Source organism: Dipteris shenzhenensis, chromosome 14, assembly GCF_047967505.1.
Source record: "Dipteris shenzhenensis isolate YYH24624 ecotype China chromosome 14, Dip_SZ_1.0, whole genome shotgun sequence".
Taxonomy (NCBI): Eukaryota; Viridiplantae; Streptophyta; class Polypodiopsida; order Gleicheniales; family Dipteridaceae; genus Dipteris; species Dipteris shenzhenensis.
Genome location: NC_141609.1, coordinates 339,795 through 362,612, shown reverse-complemented (window position 1 = coordinate 362,612; position 22,818 = coordinate 339,795). Strand labels below are relative to the sequence as shown.

The following is a 22,818-nucleotide window of genomic DNA, read 5'->3' as shown; positions in this document are numbered from 1 at the left end:
GGGCTCAGAGCAAAGGGTCAGGCTGGTTTCAGGTGAGACCATGGGACTATGGATCACATACTCACACTCAGGAGTGTCATTGAGGAGGCCAGATCACGGAAGGAGAGGGTATATTGCTGCTTCCGTCCTCCAGCTTGTCTCATCACATGCCTACAGACTCTGGGATTTGATTAGGAGATCATCTGGGTAGTCATGGCACTGTATGAGAGAGTCTTAGGCCTAGTTCGGACAAGCGTAGGCTGGACAGCTGAGATCTTGAGTACCATAGGAGTCAAACAGGGTTGTCCCTTATCACCAACTCTGTTTGGCCTCTACATCGATGAGCTTGAGACTTTCATGGGGGCGTTCGGAGGGACCGGTTGCTCACTTCCCGTGATCATCATCAGGATTCCTCTTTATGCAGATGACGTGGCACTCTTGTCGTCCACACCCGAGGGGCTCCAGCGACACCTGGATGCATTGCAGGCTTTTTGTTTTCCCATGATTTGGAGGTCAACCTTGGCAAGACCAAGGTCATGATCTTTAACACCCCTCGAGCAAACATGCAACGGAAGCAATTTACTTTTACTTTCGGTGGGTCACCAGTTGAGATTGTATCTTCATACACTTACTTAAGGGTCATCTTCTCCGGCCCGATCTTCACGATTAAACTAGCGATGCAGGCCAGGTTGAGTAGGGGATACGCCTCACTAGCTCGGCTAGAGAGACAATGCTTCCACTCCCACTTCCAGGACCCTCGGACCAAGGCTCTTCTCTTCGACTCCTTGGTCCAACCAGCCGGTATGTATGGCAGCCCTTGTTGGGGGCGTGACATGTCAGAGATAGAGTGGACACGGGTGGAGCGCCTGCAGATCCTTACAGCGAGCTAAAAAGTAGCCAAAGAATCTATCAGGATGGGAATGAATAGAACAAATTACATGATGTGATGAAACAGGCTATTTTAGATTTCTCATTATGAATTTCAAGTCGCGGTGGAAATGATATGATATGATATGATTGTATTACAGTCGGCTTGAGATCCTTCAGGATCTAACTAATAGTAGTTCTTTTACATTTGAAAACTGAAAAGAAATCTTTACAAAACTAGCGGTGTTGTGAGTATTTTCTAGCTACTTGTGTGCTAGCCCGTGGACTTTTCTGCAGTGTCTCAAAACTTCCTTTAGGTAGCCCCCCAGATTTTTGTCTGGGTGTTCCAAGAGAGTTTTTAGGTTGTCAGTGCTGCTGCTGTTTTTTTAATGATGTGTGCATAGGCTTGACACAAGCTACATGATATTTTTGAAAAGAATCATTGTCAAGACTCAATTCCAGTTTACAATAGAAACTATTGCAAGTACAATGATAGTAGGGCAATTGGATGCAAGGCAAATTGTGGAGAGCCCAATTGTGCTATTATCATGGGTCGACCAAGGAGTCAATGCTCATTTTTCTTTTGAAAACTTTCATAGGGGAGGAGCAGAACTTGGAGAGCCATGTATTGCCCGAGCTGCCAATACTTTACCGTCATGGATAGTTTTAGCAAGTAGACACAACTGCTTTGTCCATGAATTGACAGACAGCATATTTTGATGTTGTCTTCATGTACACCCTAAAGAAAAATAGATGCCGGGAGTGGCCACACTTGGGGCGCCATTGGACAGGGCACTCATCTATTATGTGTCCATCATAGTCGTGCCCTGAACACCCTATAGCATGGGAATATGATAATCTAAATTTTACAAGTTTAAATGTTTTTTCTTTCTCAGGTGCTGTTATAATTATTGCAGGATACATTCTTCAGGTTGACTGGCACTGAGATATTTGTGATATTTTCAATACAGCTCAGGGTAAAGATGATCTACAGTGGAGGAGTTGATCTGGATATTTTACCAGAAGGTGCAGGGAAGGGTCAAGCACTAGCATATCTCTTACGCAAGCTGAAATCAGAGGGGAGGTCTCCAACCAACACTCTAGTTTGTGGAGATTCTGGAAATGATGCAGAGCTTTTTAGTGTTGCAGATGTTTATGGTGTTATGGTAAGCTTATGTATGTTTGTAGTGCAGCTTCTTTTATCTACCTGTCAACTAATTGAATTGTGAGATTTATACATTGTATTCAACCACAGGCAGCCTGTGAATTTGAGAAAGTGACATTACATTCGACATTCTTACATATCTTTTTTAGAGATATGTAGTTGAAGGTGCTTTGTTTGCATACTGCTGTGAAAGTAGGTCGACTGTTTTCATACTAATCCTTCCCCCCCCCCCCCCTCCCCCTCCCCCCTCTCCCTTCCCTTCTCACCCCGCTCCTTACCCCTTTTCTTTTGGTTTGGGGGGGATGTTGTGCAGATATGCTAGTCCTGAGCTCTTTGTTCCTGAATCCTTTCACTAATATAGGAGCTGTGCATAATTACCTGAAACCGTTCGTGGTTGAGATGGATATCAGTGACTATGCCATTGGAGTAGTCTTGTTCCAAGATATCTGACCTATGTCTTTTGTTAGTCAAAAGTTGACTGCAACACAGGTTAAATATTCTATGCATGAAAAGGAGTTTATGTTATAGTTCATGCACTTACAAAGGTGATGCATTAATTTTATGGCTCCCAGTTTGTGGGGTGTGTGGATACCACTTCAGTTAAGTATTTTTGTAATGTCTGCCACTTGCATGGTTTCAAGGCTAGATGATTTCAGCTTATCTAGGATTTCAATTTTGAAATCGAATACAAAAGAGGTATCACTAATGTGGTAGCAGATGATGGATGCTTTGAGTCGAATCCGGTGTGTGAACTTTGTGGGTTTTACTGAGATCCAGCCTGATCTCTTTTTTTAAAGGTTCAGGATGAGGCATATACAGATGAACCAGGTACTTCAAGTTTAAGCGGGAGAGACTTCTGAGATTAGTATTCGATTTGGAATGGCGTTTGCTCCAAAAGGGTAAAGTTTGTGTGCTAGATGTCCAAGGCAGACCGAAAAAAGTCCTTCGAGTGCTGGACCATGGTTGTACAAGTCTTTAGGTGCATCGCATTTGAGGTGCATTAGGTGTAAGCTTCAAAAGAATTAAAATTTGAAAATTTAAGGTGTGAGCTCAAAAAAAAGGAGGGAGGGAAAATATTTATGTGAGATGTAGAGAAGCATAGGACATGCATCCACGTATAGAAATGGTCAGTAAGTGCAAAAAAACATGAGCACATCTTATAATAGGGGGCTGAGAATGAAAGGTGGGGCCACTAAGAGAGGGCTAAGAGATTAAGAGAAGACTAAAAGAAGGCAAGGTGTGAGAGAGGGCTGAGTGAGGGCAAGGGGTTGAGAGAGGGCACGGGCATTGAGAGGGCTGTTGTGGGGTGGGAGCCTGCAGATTGTGCCACGTTTCACACAGGGTAGTGCGCCGGGTGCGGGGGTCCCACTTCCTGTCCAAAAGGTTCCAGAGGGATGTGAGGAGGGGTCTTCATTTAGGCCTTATATTGAAGTCACACAGCGATACCAAGTGTTTATGGGATTACTCCCATGCCATTTGCCACGTGTGTGTGTGTGTGCCACGAGGCTCTTTAGCCTCCAATTTCTTAATTAATCCACTTGGTCCAAGGTGCCAAAGGGGAAGTTAGGACCACACGAGGGCCCGTATCTCAACACCTCTCCTTGGTCCTAGCACCTTTGAATTGACCAAGGTGAGCACCAAGCACAGAACATTGATCACCTCATAGAGTGCAGACCAATCACAACAGACGGCCATTCACGAAGAGCTACCATGAATCATGTGCCACAAAAAGGCCGTCAAGTCAAAACCGACAGTGCACACGCGGGCTGCCACCTCCTACGCATGCGTGCCACTTGTCACGAAGCCGCTGCTCAGAGTCAATGCATGCGCGGGTCGCCACGTCCTGCGGCATGCGTGCACATGCATTGATTGCATGCTGCACACAAGACACCCTGTATCAAGCCGCCACTGCCAGCCTCCATGAATTGCTCTTAGAGATCACACCAGTCATTGTGGCATGTGTCGTCACGACATAGTCCGTGGGTCGAACCCCCTTTGTTACCGTGTGAGAAAGTGGCAAATCAGGGGTCCACTCCCCGTCCCATAACCATGCACGTGCCTCCTCACCTCCCAAAAGGTTCCGGCAGGGATAGGATCTTTTAGCCTCCAATTTTTTAGTTAATCCACTTAGCCCAAGGTGCCAACGGGGGGTGTTAGGACCACACGAGGCCCCATATTTCAAAACCCCACATGAGCTGACCAAGGCAAGCGGACCAGGACCCAACCTTGGGTTGGCCACCATGCGGAGCCTTGCTGCCGCCAATGAGGCCTGACCTGAAAAGGCTGACTTGGGGAGAACTAGGGCTGGCTTCTGGCCGACTGGGAGCCAATTAGATAGGTAGCTTGCCATGCGACATATTGCTATATGGCATCCTACCATTGTTATAGGACACTTGGCAGTCCAGCCATGCCAAGTCCAGCCATTTGTCCTTAGGAGATGTATTTTCTGGATTTGAAGTAGATCTAGTCAATACAACTGCCTGGTAAGGTGCTTAGCACATTGCTGGTCCTGGATTGGCTGGCACTGTCAGATCATGCCTGGTATGCCGATTGGATTCTCATCACATGGTGGCCTTAGAGATTGAATAAATAAGGACTAACCTTGAACTAGAACGTGGGGTATTGATTACAAATGCCCCTCCCAATGTTGAAGCCTTGAACTATGGTGGTCTGATGCCAAGAAGATGGAGTGGGTACTTGTGAGGCGCTCAACACTCCTTGGTTGGACAGTAAGCATGACTGATGTGCTCTGGAGCTTCTCTCAAACAAATTGGTACTGAATTTTGTTGTGCTTTATTCAGCATGGGACATTGGATGCTTTGCTACATGGTTGTCATACTTTAGAATGGTCCGGGACAATCATCTTCAAAAAAACCCATGTCATCAAAGATGCCTCAACCAAACTATTAGAAAAATATAGACCTTTGGCTAGTTTCTTCATGCAATGGAAATAGAAATGGATAAGGTGTGTGCAACAGAAGAATCTTTAGAGAGGAGGGAATACTTTATTCAAAACTTTAACTCTCTGTGTCCACAAGAGAGAACTCACAAGCACCAAATCCAGGAGATAGACAACAGTAGAGAAATCCAAAATGTCTCAGAATATATTGCAAAAAATCTGAGCCAAACAGTCCTTACAAAAAGCTTCACTAGACATCCCGAAACCCTGCAGCAATCCAATGCCCTGGATGCTCTCTGGTGAGCACAAATGCTGCTTCTACTTCTGTCCTTGCAATCCTCAGCTTCAGTTGCCATCCATAGTGCGAATTCACCCTCCAGCAAACAAGTTCTGTCCTACTGGCTGTAGGTGTGCACCAAAGATTGCGCATGGGTGGGTGAGGGTTGCCTCTAATCTGAAGTTCAGATAGCCTCCACAATGATGCCTTTCATAGGGGAGGCATAGCCCTCCTGTACTGGCAGACTGGCCAGCCTGTGAGGCCGACCTGTATGCTGCTCACAGGTTTGCCCTAATCCTGCCCACCTCTAACAGTGGACAATGTAGCAGCCCATGTGGCAGCGGACAATGCTTCCCACATACTTGCCTTGTGGATATGGGGGATTAGAGGTGGGACAGAGGACACTACATTTCCAACAGTTAGTACGAAGACCTTTGTATACATGGATTCTCAAAGCATGAATATGTATGTGTGAGAACATAAGCTTATACTATGGTCTACACCCAATGTTGGGCTTTGATGACGTTGGTGGGGATGTCATAGTATCTAGTCCCTGTTGGAGCAGGGAATGGGGAAGCACACAGTACGGATATAGTGTACTCTCAAAGGTATGTTGGGGTAAAGGCACTGGCCACCCTTGTAACAGTATTAATCTAGTACTACTAAGTACACTAAGTACACATTGTACTTAGGTACTTAGTGACCCTAGTCTTATCCATATATATATATACTTGTGTGTACTTGGGGAGGTACCACTCATTCCTTTATCCCCACCCACTGGTGTGTGACTACTGTGAGTGTGTCTCCTTCACTCCCTACTCCAAATCTCTCTCCCTCTCAATCTCTCAACTGGTATCAGAGCCAACGGGCTCTCTCCCTCCGTCACGACTCCCACCTCTCCCTAGCCTATCCCTATCGTACGTCCCGTACGGACAGGTCCGTACGGCCGTACGACGTCCGTACAGCCGTACGGACGGATTGCGCAAGGCGGGGCTGCAGGTCGCAGGCGCAGGAGCAATTCGTAGCCTGCAAGGCGCAGGCGCAAGGCGGGCTGCAAGGTAGCTGCTGCAAGGGCGAGGGCACTAGCGGCGCAGTCTGCAAAACCAGGCTTCAAGGGCGCGTGCGGGCGCGGGCTGCAGGGCGAAGGCGGCTGCAAGGCAGCTGCAAGGGCAAAGGCGGCGCAAGGCGAGTCTGCAAAGCTGCAAGGCAGCTCCAAGGCGCGGCGAAAAGCGGGGCTGCAAGGCAAGGGCGTGTCTGCAAGGTAAGGGCTCGAGGTCGTGGCAAGGGGCGCAAGCTGCGAACCAAGGTCTGCATCGCGCAGCAGCTAACAGCAGTTGGCCAAGTGGCTAATCACAGTCGGCCAGAGCTCTCGGACAGCCGCCAAAGGCCGACCTTCCGTCGGCCATCACCAACAGCCAGCCGACTGGCCCATCCTCTCCTCCTCACGAAATCTGGTACAGCAACTGCTGTACATCAACAGGTACATCAACAGGTACATCAACAGGTACATACTGTTTTTGCACGAATATCGAGTGCATAGTACAGCAGCAAGTACTCTACTTGGGGCAGGGCTTACACTCGCACTGAGGCATTATGCCGCAAACAGTGTTGAGACAGGTCTTATCACTTGGCCAGTGATTGTACACAGTGTTGGCACTGGGTATATGCATGGTCAGATCTGTTTAGACACATTCAGTGTATGCCATTGGATGCAGGTCAAACCACATGCAGTCACATGCCTTGTGAGCAGCAGCAGTTGATGCCATTTACTGTGTTAATGCACGGAATGTGCAGTTAGTTCAAGGGGCTTTTGATGCTATTATGCTTGGGACAACTGCCTTAGCTTGTTGCTGAAAGTACAATCACTTTTGGTACAGATTTGGTCGATTTTGACCAAGTTTGACTTTAGTCAAATTTGGGGCTTTTGTAGCCTGTCCGGCAATCTGTCAAGTGGGAGCACTCTACATGCATCAGGCTATCTCGTAGAGCACTACTATGCTTTGAAAGGGCAAATTTGACTTACAGTGTTTTTTGGTCAAAGGTCAATCTTTTTAATTGGAGGTCAAATCTCTGATTTTCTTCATGCATCCAAAGGGCTTTTGAGCAATCTCACTTCCAAACTGTGAATTCATTTGGGGGGGAAGTTTCTGGAGCATATGCAGGTCTAAAATCAGAGATCTTCATCCACATTCACTGTTTTTTTTTGACAGTCCGGGACTGTCAAACAGCAAGTTTGACCAGATTTGACTGTCAAAAAGTCAAACAGTACTGCTATCTTTTAAGAATCAGTTCTGGGATTTTTTCTGGAGCACCTTGAAGAGCTGTACCGCACTTTCGCCAGCAGACAGATTGCTGTACTGTTTCTGCAGCAAGTGGGAGAAAGACTTTCAGTTGGTTTTATGCCACTGAAACAGTACCAAGTTCAATTTTTGATCGTACTTCCGCTGCGGGGGAATTTTCTTGGAGTAACTAGTGCTTAATTGCACGACTACAGGGAGTCAAACTCTATTTTCTTTACCATGAGTTCCGGAAGCGATGTGTCGTCCTTGTTTCAGATAAAGAAGCTCGAAGGAGCTAAAAACTACGACATATGGAGGACACAGTGCTACAATGTGTTGATGCAGAAGGACCAGTATAAACCTATAAAGGAGAAGGGTGTTAAGCCCTCCAACATTACTGATGAGCAGTGGGAGAAGATGGACGGCTTGGCCAGGTCGACCATTATGCTTACAGTTGTTGATTCACTGGTTGTAGGCATCAGGGATGAACCTACTGCGTGGAAAATGTGGCAACGCCTTGAGGATACTTATGCCAAGAAAAGTGCCACGGGAAAAGCTTACTGGCTGAAAAAGCTTGTTGGTCTTCAAATGAAGGAGGGGACAGCTATGTCCACTCATATTATTGAGTTTAACAGCATATTCAGCCAAGTGATCAACCAGGGGTTGAAGCTCGATGATGAGCTGAAAGCTACACTCATCCTATGTTCTCTACCTGAGTCATGGGACACATTCAGGACTTCTACCAGCAACTCAAATGCCATTCTGTTATTTGCAGATGTGGAGAGTGCTCTTCTACAGGAAGAGATGAACAGAAAGAACAATGCTATTGGGAAGTCAAATGCTTTGAATGCACGCAGCAGGTCCAAAACACGTGGAAAAGACAAAGAAAGAGAGAGGAGCAAGTCCCGCTCTAAAAGTGATCTTGTCTGCAATTATTGTGGCAAGAAGGGACATATTGAGAAAAAATGTTTTCAAAAGAAGAATGACCAGAGAGCCAAAGAAGGCAAGGCTCAAGGCAAGTCTAAGGGCAAAGAAAAAGAGGAGCTGAATGTTACTTATGTTAGTGACAGTGACAGTGGACATGAGATATGTTTCACCTCTTCACTGGAGGCTCATACACTTCATGCTGGTGATGGATCAGATATGTTTTCCTGGATTATAGACTCAGGTGCTTCCTTTCATGTGACATCCTACAGAAATCTGTTTGTCAGATATGCAGGAGGGCAAAAGGGAGTTGTCTTTCTTGGTGATAACCATGCATGTTCTATCATTGGCATAGGTGATGTCAGGCTTGTTCTTGAAAATGGCCAGCAGTTAATGCTTAAAGGGGTCAGGCATGTTCCTGAGGTGAAGAAGAACTTGATTTCCACAGGGTTGTTGGATGATGATGGTTATCTTACCACCTTTGGAAATCAGAAATGGAAAATCAGCAAAGGGGCAATGGCTATTGCCAGGGGTCCTAAGGTTGATACTTTGTACTCACTTCATGCTGGACATTGTCCGCATTCTGATGTAAATGCCACCGAGCTGCCAAAGATTTCATTGTGGCATAGCCGGCTTGGCCATATGAGTATTAAGGGAATGGAGCAATTGGCTCATTTTGGTTACTTGCCGAGTCTAAAATATTCAGATTTGCAGAAATGTGAATTTTGTCTCTACGGTCGTCAAGTACAAATACCTCATAAGAGAAGGTCAAATCAGAAATTACAGCTCTTGGAGCTAGTACATACAGATGTGTGTGAGATGCCTACACTCTCTTTAGGAGGTTCAAAGTACATACTGTCATTCATAGATGACGCCACCCGCAAAGTGTGGGTTTACACTCTCAGAAAGAAGAGTGATACGTTCCAGGCTTTCACTAAGTTTGTTGCACTGGTTGAAAATGAGACAGGCAAAAAACTGAAAGCCTTACGATCTGACAATGGTGGAGAGTACTTGTCCAAAGAATTTCAAGAATTCTGTGAGGCAAAGGGTATCCAAAGGGTTTTGTCTGCACCATATGATCCTCCACAGAATGGTACAGCTGAAAAAATGTTCAGGACCATTCAAGAAAAAGTCAGATCCATGTTGTCACATGCTGCATTGCCCCACACATTTTGGGCTGAAGCTGTAAAGACAGCTGTGCACCTTATTAACAGGTCACCAAACAAGAGACTATGTGGTGGTGTGCCTGAACAAGCATGGACGGGCAAGCCTCCGTCTTACAAACACCTACGGGTCTTTGGTTGTGTCGCGTATGTGCATGTACGCAGGGAGGACAGAACTAAACTGGATCCAAAGTCTCTTAAATGCATATTCCTAGGTTATGGTGACAAAGGTGAGATGGGCTACAGGATTTGGGATCCCAAGAACAGAAAACTTATACGCAGCAATGATGTCGTGTTTGATGAAACCATCATGTTCAAGGAACCTGTTGTACAGCAGGAACCTTTAAAAGTAACTATTGATGATGACAGGCATCATGGGCAACACAGACAGGCTGTAAATCAGCCACAACAGCAGCATAATCAGCCATTAAATGATGCTGCAGCAGATCCTAATGGACAGCCAGTTATGGCAGAAAACATCCCAATGGATGAGGCACAGTTAGGTGATCTTCCTGACATGCAAATGCAGCCAGGAATCATGGAACAGCCACCTTATCTGGGTGATGAACAGGCTGGACAGCCAGCTCAAGATGATGGTCTTTGGGTTAGAAGGTCAACCAGACAGACGCGGCAGCCAGAAAGATTTGTTCCAGGCATTGATTATTTGATGCTCACTGATTGTGGAGAGCCTTCATGCTACAGAGAGGCTAGGCAGAGGGCAGACAAGGTTCAATGGGATCTTGCTATGAAGTCTGAAATGGACAGTCTTCACAAGAATGGCACTTGGGAATTGGTACCCTTGCCTACTGGTAAGAAGGTACTGCCATGCAAATGGGTTTATAGACTTAAAGTCACACCTGGTGAAAAGCCAAGGCATAAAGCCAGACTGGTTGCCAAAGGGTTCAAGCAGGAATATGGTGTTGACTTTGAGGAGATATTCTCTCCCGTTGTCAAGATGACAACACTCAGAACTGTATTAGCATTGGTTGCACATGCAGATATGGATTTGGTCCAAATGGATGTCAAAACAGCATTTCTTCATGGTGATTTACATGAAGAAATTTTTATGCAGCAGCCAGAGGGTTTTACAGTGAAGGGCAAAGAGAAGCTTGTATGCAAACTAAAGAAAAGTCTTTATGGTCTAAAGCAGGCACCCAGGGAATGGTATCATAAGTTTGATACATTCATGCGAACCCAGGGTTACAGGAGAAGTGACATTGATCACTGCTTATATACCAAGAAAGCTTCAGATGGCAGTTTACTTATCCTCATTTTGTATGTGGATGACATGTTGATTGCTGGAAAATCTCATAAGGAGATGAATGCCTTGAAAAAGAGATTGCACCAGACCTTTGATATGAAGGATCTTGGTGATGCCAACCATATATTGGGTATGCGGATACTTCGGGATAGGGAAAAGCGGTTGCTATACTTGTCTCAGAAGGAATACATTGGCAAGGTCTTGCAGAGATTTCACATGGAGGGGGGGAAGAGTATTGGTACTCCATTACCTCCTTATGTGAAAATCAGCGCTTTGGACAGCCCTCAGACAAATGCTGAGAGAGCTGAGATGTCAAAGATTCCGTATGCATCAGCTTGTGGCAGTCTCATGTATGCTATGGTTGCAACCAGGCCCGACATTGCGTTTGCAGTGGGAGTGGTTAGCAGATACATGGCTAAACCTGGCAAGAAGCATTGGAATGCAGTGAAAGGTGTCATGAGATACCTAAAGGGTACACAGGACTTGTGTATATGTTTCGGCAGTCAAGATGCAAAAGTGCAGGGTTATACAGACTCTGATTATGCCGGTCACCCTGATACCCGGAAGTCTACTACCGGATATGTTTTCACTTTCACTGGAGGTGCAGTGTCGTGGGTATCTAGAATGCAGCAATGCGTTGCTTTGTCTACTACAGAAGCTGAATATATCGCAGCCACTGAGGCGTGCAAGGAAGCTATATGGCTATCTCGGCTAGTGGCAGATTTGGGCTACTCTAGTGATACTCCATTGTTGCATTGTGACAGTCAGAGTGCCATACAGTTGGCACGAAATCCTGTTTTTCATGCAAAGACGAAGCACATCGACGTGAAGTATCATTTTATCAGGGAGGTGCTTGAGAACAAGCAACTTCAGCTTGTGAAAGTTCACACTGATGACAATCCAGCAGATCTGTTGACAAAAGGATTGGCTGCTGAGCGGTTTGCACACTGCAGACGGCTTATGGGTATTGGATAAGCAGACCAACTGGTCCTGTACATAATGATGTATAGTGCTGTTTTTTCTTTTACTCTCTCTTATGGGCACACTGCCTTTAAGTGGGAGGTTGTTGGGGTAAAGGCACTGGCCACCCTTGTAACAGTATTAATCTAGTACTACTAAGTACACTAAGTACACATTGTACTTAGGTACTTAGTGACCCTAGTCTTATCCATATATATATATATACTTGTGTGTACTTGGGGAGGTACCACTCATTCCTTTATCCCCACCCACTGGTGTGTGACTACTGTGAGTGTGTCTCCTTCACTCCCTACTCCAAATCTCTCTCCCTCTCAATCTCTCAAGGTACACACTCACAGACACACATTAAGAGTGGTCAGATGCACTGGGGGATAAACCTCCCAGTGAGGGAAACATTGCCCTAGGCTGCTAACGCTAGCTGATGAGCAACGATGGCTACAAATCTCTACTGGATTGATGCTGTGAACAAATACATAGATCATGTAATTTATCAATCCCTGAATGGCAACAAGCTCATAGGCTTTCGAAAACTTTGGACTTTTAACGGGGAAGAGCCTTCACGAATAAATCTGCTATATTGTCATGTGTAGGCACATAGACCATACTGATCTCTCCAGTAGAGAGTTGCTCCCTGACGTAGTAATAGTGCACCTCAATGTGCTTACACTGGGTTCCTCACACCTGCCAATGCACGCTGACTATAAGTGAAAATGGTAGTGACAGTTCACCATCTCATACCCAAATCGACAAATAATCTTCTGGGCCAAACACATTACCGTAGTAGTGAAAGTTGCCTCACAATTGGAGGTGGCCACTTTAGATTGCTTCTTACTGAGCCATCATATGCATGAGTCACCACTGTAGAGGCGAAATTTGGTGGTGGACACCGTGTGTAATAACATCCAGCCCAATTGGACTCCCTAAAGGCATGCAACTGTGCCTTTACCCCCCCTCCACCCATGCCCACCCTACCCCCTCCAGGATAAAAACAATGCAAGGTGCGTTGTGCCTTCCAAATAACGGGATATTTGCTTTACAGCTTGCCATCGCCTAGTTCCTGCATGAACCTGCTCAATTGTGACACTGAACATCCGGCCATGTATCACATAAGTAAATCTGTTCGTACAATACCCGATCAAAAGGCTTGAAGGAAAACTGTTTCAGCAGATTTTGTATATACTTCAATTGCAACATAACACCATCACTCTGTTGTGAAAAAAAAATACCCAAGTAAAAACGCAACGGGCCCAAATCTGACGTCGCAAGGGATGCATGTAACTCCTTCTGTCTTTTTGACATAGAGGGCACCCTTAGTTGGACTGTTGTCACCCATGTGCAACCAAGTAAGTATGAACATCTCATTACATGTTATAGGTGTCTGCTTAAGGCCATGCAGAGCTTTCTTGAGCCTGTAAACTTTGGCCTCCTACCCTTTCGACACAAAACCACGAGGCTGAAGCCTGAGAATACATACCTCCTGGTGCAAAAAGTAGCTTAAGATCACATTGATATACTTCCCATCCGCAGTGTGCTACCAATGGAAATATGCACCTAGTGGGTCAAAGGGCTCATCAAAGCAATACCTTTCTATTGAGCATGGTCCTTTGCAACAAGCTTGACCTCGTAGCAGTCAATACTGCCATCAGCCTTCCTCTTGAGCTTGTACAATTTTTGTACAGATACTTCCTGCTGTCCCCAATGGTCACATGTGAATCCGGATGTGCAAGTTGTAGTTCCGTGAACCAATTCTTGTTGTTGGACATGTATCTGGAGGCTCCGCGGTCCGCGTACCAGCCATCACTATCTTCACGTACTATGTGAGCTGAGCAATGCCAATGAAGAAAGAGCTCCTCTTTCAATGTTTGCTGAATGACTTTGACTCCTCCTTGGGCTTGTCGCCTTTCCTTTCGCTTTTGATCTGCCTTCTTCGGTAGTCCTTCGCTATGTGGCCTGACTTCTCGCAGTAGAAAAATTTCCGACCCCGGTTCCTTTTCTTCTTGTCTCCACTATCATCTGACTTGCTCCCTTTGGAGACGCCGCATTGTTGGGCTTGCCTTGTTCAGGCTTACCCTTTCCGTCTTTAGCTCTTGCAAGGAAGGCCTTGTCACTAGATTCGGCGAATTTATTTCTCATGAGAATCTTCTTGCTGGAGAAGGGGCACTAGTTTTTCAGAAGTGACTGGTGCTGATGGTTTCCCTTTTACCATGGCCATGAAGAAACCCTTGTAGTTTCTGGGGAGCATGCCAAGCAAAAGTTTAGCCATTCGGTTTGAATCTGTCTTTTGACCAATCACAGAGTTGATGCTTAATCACCTTCATCTTGGTGACATGCTCTTGAACTGATTCCCCCTCATCCATATGCATGTTATAGAGCTCTATCCTCTCAGCATTGTACACTTCGTACATGTCTTTGAGGATGGCCCATGCACCAAAGGAATTGTCTGCAAGTGGAATATGCGGGAGAACAGATGCGGGCTCACAGTGGGTGAGTGACACGTCTAACGTTTTGAAGATCGATTTTCTTCTTCAAGGTAATCTTGTATTTCATAGGTAAGCATAGGGTTGATCTTTTTTTCTTGTACAATTCCATTTTCTCTCTGGGTTCATGCCATAACTTATCCAACATTTTCTTTGTCGCCAATTCTCTAGTGTCTTCCTCTTTGTCAGGATGATCTATGGCATTTATCCCGCAAAGCTCAAGCCATTTGATTCCCTCTCTGTATCAACCATTCTCTTTTGTGACATTCATAGCACTATATGGGAATTTGTTTGTGTCCATCTTTTCTCTGAGTTAAGGCATTGAAGGTGCTCCTTCCATAGGCGTCATCCCTACCTTTGCTAGCATGATGGGGTAAGGGGTTCGTACCTTGAAACCCAAGTCTCCTCTCCCCCACATCAATCCTCCCCCCGCCGGCGCCCCCCCCCCACCCCAACAAAATCCCCCTCGTCTAATCTCCATAGCTCTTTAGGCCCCTCATTCCTTAGACTAAAGCCCTGGACTAGGAGGATTTCCCCACCCAGTCCAGGGGTCAGGACAGTTGCGGAGTCAGAAGATACGAGGCACAACAGGATCTTGGCAGACATCAGCAAGAAATGCTGATAGCAAGAAAATATTTACTCTGTTTGCCACTATGCGGACAATGCTTTGTATTCAAAGATGTGATCTTTCAGAACGAAGGAGAAGAGTACAGAGATCAACCAAAGGTCTGCCTCGGACTGTTTCTGCTAAGGTGACTTTCTAGCCAACCACATGAGGCTTGTTAAAAGGGTATGTTGGAGACCAGTAATTTTTAGAATAGATGGTGTGCATCCAAAGGGAACTCCCTTATATATTGCAGTTTTTAATGTTCTTGAAATGCAATTCAAACATGTGCAACTAAGCATGGAGTCATTGTATCCTTGCATTCTCTCTTATGCTTATTCATGTTGTTTGCCAGCCTGTTTTAACTGTTGGCAGTATGCAGGTTGGAAATGCACAGGAAGAACTACTGCAGTGGTATGCAGACAATGCCAAAGGAAACCTTCATATATTCAAAGCAAGCGAGAGGTGTGCAGCTGGTATCATCCAGGCCATGCAGCATTTTAACTTGCAGCCTTATGCATCACCTAGAGATAGTTCCCAGCTGTTAGCTGAAGAAGAACACCGAGATGAATATGCCAGGATTGGGCATTTAATAGTGGGATTTCATCTTTTGTGGGAAAGATGGGAACTGGGAGAAGTGGAGCAGTCCGATAAAATTATTGGATGCTTGAGAGATACTCTGGTACAATGTCTGAACTTTACCTGTTCTGGTATCTATTTGTGTGATGTGCTCCCACAGGGAAATCGTACTTTGTTGAAAAAATGAATGTGAATCTGCACGTGTTGCATTTAACTGCATTTGTCATACAAAGAAAAACAGACTATTTCAAAAAAATATGAGGTGAATCCTTTTTTCTTTCTCACTTTCGTTTGTTTGGGGGGGGGGCAGGTGGGTTTCTTCCCAAGCTGTCCTGCTGCTGACCTCTACATACCCTGAGGTTTTCTGAATACAAATAGATATATAGCATGACTCTCTTTAATTTTCTGAGCAGAAACAGGCTCCACTTTGTAGCTTGATTTTACCTTGGGGAGAGGAAGTTGCTATTTGTGTGATATGCTCCACAGGGAAATCGTACTTTGTTGAAAAATGAATGTGAATTTGCGCATGTGTTGCCTTTAAGTGCATTGAATAGTCATACAAAGAAAAACAAAGTACTTTGCAAAATTATGAAAACCATGATAAGGTGAATCCTTTTCTTTCTTTCTTTCTTTGTTTGTTTGTTTTTTTAGGGTGTTTGGGGGCGGGGTTCTTCACAAGCTGTCCTGCTGATCTCTATATGCACCGAGATTTTCTGAATACATATAGATGACCCTTTTTAATTTTTTGAACTGAAACAGGCTCCAGTTTGTAGCTTGATTTTACCTTGGGGAGAGGAAGTTAATGCTTACCATGCAATAGAGTCGTTGAGTTCACGTTATGGGGCTTACAAGGGGATCCAATACAGAATCTGGATTGATCGAGTTCGTGTAACAAAGCTTGCGGAGGAACGGTGGATGGTTGTGTTTGACCACTGGAGACAGACGGGTGATGGGCTGGCCTAATGTTTGCAATTTCTTACTTCTGCAGCGGTCTTTGTTCACAATTTGTCGTATCTTTTATGTGTTAGTTGGCCTAATGTCAGACTTGGTGCTTTTACAGGTAAGGAACTCACTTGCCGCATAACAACTACAGTTTTGGGACGAGAGGTGCATACATATCTTATTCACTCCTATTTCACAACTTAATATTAAAGTCCAATTACTTAGTTCTCTCGCTTGATTAACCTAATTAACCTAAGCGCTGTCCCCTAATTAACCTAAGCGCTGCCCTGCCTCTCCCCTCCTCGCCGGGCCCCTGCTCTCCTCCTCCTTCCTCCTTCCATCGCTCTCCCCCCTCTCTTTCTTTGCTCAGCCACATCACCCTCCCTCCCCTCTATTCCCACAGCCCTTCCCTTAATTTTTGCTAGGCCTCTCACCTTACCTTAATTGCCTCTCACCCGTCCCACTCTCAAATTCTAATGCCATTTTTGGAACATCGCAGGGACCTATTGTAAATGAAGACACCTGAAATCTGGAACATAAATTTCACTCTACTGATTGCATGGCTGTTTTCTTTTCTCTAGGTGGATACAAACCGACTTTTGTGGTCACATGTACATGAGACATGGCTCCAAGGGTATGCTGGCTCAAAAAAGGCCTAAGCTATGTTGTGTTAAAATGCCTTTGTATGGACTTTTTTTTTGCAAGTCCATGGCATTGCTATAATGTAGAGGATATGCCATAAGGATGTAACGGTTTTTAAAAATGGCATTACTTTTTCCAAATATTATATTCATATAAGAGTATAAAGTGGTGCTTCATGTCAATTGTCAAAAGAGGCTTTAATGTTAAAGTACTCCTTTTTGTGATTCAGTATTTTGTACTACATTTGGCTCTTGGCTTGAGGTGGATCGCATTTGTGGTTTCAAGGGTAGAGAAAAAAAACTATTTGCATTCCAGATCTTATTGGTATAGTAGAGGTAATGCTCGTCTTGGCCTGAGGTCAAATCATGTTTGCAACACATAAGGGGTAGAGGAAAAAATCGTATCTACCAAAATCGTCATTCGTTTTTAAATGTAATCATACTAGGGTCAGCTTGTGAGGCCTTGATGTCTTAAAAAGTGCTACAATGTGTAGAAAATACTCCAACAGTGTAATGTTTGCCTCATTTTTCAGCAAGTAATTTGCTCTTGCAAGAATAGCTATCTGTATGATTTTAGCATATTATAATTGTAAAAACAATTAACATTTAATAGTGTAACTATTGATATCCCATCCACATATTTGCATGAGAAGAAAATTATTAGAGAGAAATTTTGTTTAACTTCTCCATTATATAAACGTTGTAGGTGTTTAGATGAGCAACTTCTCAAGGTTTGTCAATATTTCAATAAAATTGTGAAGTGTATATTGGACATTTGGTGTGCTACCGTATAAGGGCATTCTTTCTTGTATTTCTAGTCACTCTAATGTAGTCCAGCGAAGTACCAATATAGTCTATTTAAAAAAAGCTGTAAATTTTTAAAATATAAGAAAAATTGAAAATCCCAATTTGGCATTGGTGTTGATTGGTGGGATATTACAATTCTAGATTACATTGATTTTGATGGGTGAGCTCTCATGTTGCTTTCATATTGAGTAACTCTTTAGAATATGTTTCTTTCACATTTTGCTTTTTATATATATGTTGCTTTCTTGTTGAGTAACTATTTAAAAGGAAAAGTAGGGTACGTAGCACACTGGTAAAGATCCCATTTAATAGTCACAAGATGATAATGTAGTATGTGGATCAGTACGTGCACATATGGGGAGATTGCCTAGCATTAGTCTACCTCAAATATACCGACTCGTACAATCCTTTGGGTGTCCACCTCGAGACAAACTAGTTTAAAATTCAAGTGAACATGAATCCTAGTTCATTGTTGTAGTGGCCACATGTTATCGAACTATCCAAACCCATCTCAAACTTGGCCTTTTACAATAGCCAATGCCAAAATTCTTCAGAAACTAGATGGTAGCTTATGTTGGGTATTGATGAGAACACAAGGGTGCAATGAGAGAGAGAGAGAGAGAGAGAGAGAGAGAGAGAGAGAGAGAGAGAGAGGTGTATTAACATTTGCGGGAGGCCTTGCGGGCCTATGAGACAAATGCAAAACCAAAAGATAACTCATACAAGCCACTTAGGGTTGAAAAGGGCTTACTAAGGCTGTTGTTGAAAGCTAAAGTGCTAAGCTAGTGAACAAAGTAGGAGAGTATCAAAATATCAGAAGAGTGTCAGGTGCTTAGAGCTAACGCTCCTAGTATATGCCCAGGTTTCATAAATCCAAGTAGCCTAGTGGCGTTCTAAGGAGATTGAGAAGCTCTTGTATTTGTGTCCGTTGAGTTGTCTCTCGATGCGGTGGAGGGCGTGGTCTCCTTGATTTCTGTATCCAAAGGGCTACATCAAGGGTGACTCCTCGTCTCTGGCGGTCACTTATGAGGAGGGTTGAGATGGACTGGATCTCGATCATTTGTGGCCCTCTCTGTGTCGAATGTGGAGCACGTGTCTCTCATTTGGCAGCATCATGGCGGAGACTCGCACTGCTAGTCCATGATGCTCTCATCTCATCAAGCTCCTCTCCCTTAGCCTTGCCGACAACTGACTCAGATGCATAGAAATCTGTAACAAGTGTTTGTGCTCCGTCAATATAGGTGACATGTGTTCTCAATCCTTGTTGCTCTCTAGTCTGTCGCATCAGTATATCTCTCTGTCGTTGCATCTCAATCATAAAGAGCCCAACACAGACCTGATCGGGAAAATGGATGAGTTGTGTAACTGGACCAAAGCCATGCCCCTCCTGGAAGAGGTAGTGATATCATCCTTCGATCTCATAATAGACATCTCCTCCATCTGGCATAGTGTGCAAGTCCTCTCCTCTCTGGGTATGCCCCCAACTCTCCCAGTCTCAATCCTCAGAGCTGAGTCACCAGACTCAAAACTGACCGATGGTGTTCCTCAATGCATGTCAGACTCGTATCCTCGAGGTACTGAGGTCTGATGACAAGACCATGCTTCGAGACCATCAGGAATTCTATTAAAAGTCTTTGGAAGACCAACAAGGTGAGAATTTCACTAGGCATGCCAAAGGAGGTGTGACAACCTCACCCATAGATTATGACAACCCTTAAATCCCTCCTCAAGTTATCCTTCTATCATAACATTCATTTAATGCCCTTGCACAATTCCCATAGTAAGAGAACCCAAAACAAACGCTAGGTCTTTGCCTTTGATGCCAAAAAGGGTCTATGAGACTAAAATAAACTGATACAATGAACTAATGGGTGGAGCTACTAAATGGGCATCAACACCCATGACAAATACAAAATCCATAATTCATAGTCATGCCCATAACGGCATCAGTAGATGGGAGGGGGCATCGGTGTGTGAGGCTGTGGTAGTGCCAGAAACCCTATGATAGGGCGTTGGCGGTTCACAGAGCAAGCCCTTGATCACACAATTCCCAACATTCTCATGGGTTGCAAGAGAGCTAGATAGAGATTGTAACTACGTACAACCCGTTGAAGTCTCCTGGATGTAGCCCAAAGGTTTATTAGACTGAAAAAACTACATACAAAGAGATGAATGGGTGGAGCCTTTAAGTGGGCATGTGCACCCAAGACAAATACAACAAACATAAAAACATTAGTACAAAGTGTTTGAGCCCATGGAGAAGATAAAAGTTATGGTGTGGTGTCACTATGGTGATCATTTGTATGCTGGTGGAGGGGTTAAGTCCAGGAGACGCTTCACTAATGTACGAGGTTGTGATGGTGTAAAGCGCATGATAGAGTGCTAGTGATAGTATGTGTGGTCCATTGTGGTCTCCTAGTTGTGGCCCTGTGTCAGACAAGTGCCATTGTCACACGCATCGGCCATCTTCATGAATTTTGTTTGCAAAATCAAGAACTGGATGCCTCTGGTCTGGTGGACATGGAGGGAAGATCCTAGAGCCTGATCTGTGCATCAACACACTGCCGAGCTCTCTTATCTCTCACTCCAAGCCTTTATAGCCTGATGTAGCAAGCAATGGTCTTTGTAGAAGTTGAGCTTCACATGAAGCTTGTTAGGGCCTAACCAAGTCTAGAAGGGGTGTGGTTGTATGAGACCTGCCAGATGACTTGGTTAGCCTCATGGTACGTGAGTGGAACAAAAGGGGCCTTAAGGCTATACTAAAAGTGGGTGCAAGTTGACCTTATGGAGTCCTAGACTCTCAAACCATCTACATTATGGGCATACCAACAGATCTGATTGCCCTCAACTGCAAAGTCATGGATGATGATAAGGCCATTCATGGTCACTTGCATTGACCTAATGTCAAGGAACCATAATTCGGGACTTGGTAGAGGTGTATGACCACCTAACATGCTACGTCAAGCTATCGTGGGGGTACCCTGAACTGAGCTAGAATGATTAAGAGCCTCTCCACTCAAGTAAAGTCTTCCTCTGATAGAGAACTTGGACTAGGAACCTCTCCACTTGGGCCCACTCATGGTAATAAGAGAACCTAGAGCCTCTCTACTTGGGCCTAGTTTAGCTCTGATATATCAGGCTCTTAGCAAGGTTGCTATACATAACCGCTTGCCACATACATGCATGGGCAAGAGTTACTTGAGGCCACTAGAGGTGTAGAAGCTCTAACACAATTTTGCAGAAAGAGTATCACCTAGGAAATGAAAGCGTCCCAAATCAACTAAACAGTAATGATACTAAATGATTAAATGTCATGCATGGGGATTATGAAAGGGGAAATAGGTGAAAAGATAAGCATTGGGCATGGACAAAAATGCTCACAAATCATGACTGCTCAATTATATTCCACAAGGTGTAAAATTGTATAAGGTTGGATGTGAAAGACTTGTGAAGGCACATTAAATCTTTAGGTGTAGACCTACATATGAAATATCAGATCCATTATTGTTCCCTTATCTTTTTTGGGAGGGTTTTAGTGAACTCTTTGATCGTGTCAAATACCTATAAGAGAGACGCTTAGCCCTTGTCAAGTGGCACAATGTCCAACTCATTGTGGTGTCACATGACTAGATATCACAAACGCTTATTATCTTATTAAGAGGAGGATAAGTAGGAGAAGAAGAATAGAGGAAGGATAATTATGGATCTATCACAAGGATTGACCATCAAGAAAGTTTCATGGAGTAATAACCTATATGGGAAACTTTGCGTGCATGCACTATTAATATACTAACATATTAACTACCTCATATATCATCCATGTAGATGAGATGCTATAGAGGCATAAACACATCAAATCTCCCCATTTAGTCTAGCATGTTTGCATTCTATGACCCCTACAGATATCCCTCCCACTTTCCAACATGAGATATACTTGCGAGTGCTCTTAAATTGTTTCTTGTGGATTGTTTTCTAGTAGACCGACTCCCAATCACTTTACCTTCACAACTTGTAGTTGCTTTTTAGTAGTCTCTCTTAGTGTATACAAAGTTTTGATTACATGGCTTATAAGGCTTAGTTTTGGTACAAAAGGCAGTCAAAATTCTTCGTATGAAATTTGACATGATTTTTTTCCGTTTTTATAGTCTTTGCTTTTGATAATTCTCAAGCTAGGTCATTAGAAATGCCTAGTAGAGATGCTCTTTTGCACACATTTAGTGATGAGTCATGGCCTTGAGGTGAGTGTGCATAGTCTAAAAAGACAGTCGTGAACCTTAGGGACAAAGCTTCAAATTGCACAACAGATGTTGGAATAGTAAACTTGGGTGTGTTGCATTTGACATAGAGGTGGTTAAGGCATACACAAGTGGGCGTGAAAGGTTTTATTGATCTCACAGCTGTAGGTGAGCCAATTAGAGAGATGGCACCCACTAGGCCAACCCATGAGATTGAGTGAGAGGGACAAAGTATCATGTGCAGGAATTGCAAGACCTTCGATGACTTCTTTGATGTTAATCGATCTAATAAATGTAGATTCACATAGACAAAGATCAAGATTGCTGAAGCCCCAAGTACCATAGATAAGGTTTCAAGTCGTATGGCAAAGAAAAAAGCAAGTATGGTATCCAAATGCATGCCATGACCATGCAAGAGGTTGTGACTTTTAGCCTAGGTTTTAAGGTCTTTGAGTCATGTTATCAAGTTTCATCTTGAGATAATCATTATAGCCCCAAGAATCCTATGGGGGGTTGTGAGTGATCATATGAGTGAGTGTGTGAACACATGTGTGTGTGCGTGATTAGATGTGACTGATGATGTGTTAGTTATTAGTAGGTGTGATTGAGTGAATATAGGAGTGTGGTGTGTGATTGAGAGATGCTGATTGAGAAATCAATGGAGAAATTAGTGGAGCTTGGCTCTCATGTATGTATCAAGTGCCTATATATTGGCCTTCTCTCATGAATAAAGTACAA

General features: G+C 44.2%; 1 protein-coding gene across 3 annotated transcripts in view; it reads left to right on the top strand.

The window, feature by feature from the left end:
* Positions 1-17,267, top strand: part of LOC147894038 (Sucrose-6F-phosphate phosphohydrolase family protein) — a 186,763-nt gene extending 169,496 nt beyond the window's left edge. For 2 of the 3 annotated variants that reach the window (XM_087384819.1, XM_087384818.1), the window contains 5 exons: positions 1,818-2,012; positions 15,259-15,558; positions 16,215-16,401; positions 16,516-16,562; positions 16,979-17,267. In XM_087384819.1, coding sequence (XP_087240945.1) covers positions 1,818-2,012; positions 15,259-15,558; positions 16,215-16,401; positions 16,516-16,562; positions 16,979-17,056 — 807 coding nt within the window. In that variant the 3' untranslated portion in view covers positions 17,057-17,267. Of the gene's footprint in view, positions 1-1,817; positions 2,013-15,258; positions 15,559-15,874; positions 16,061-16,214; positions 16,402-16,515; positions 16,563-16,978 lie in introns of those variants that run through there. The other variant, XR_015542110.1, reaches the window with a different exon arrangement.
* The last annotated feature ends 5,551 nt before the right edge of the window (positions 17,268-22,818 follow it).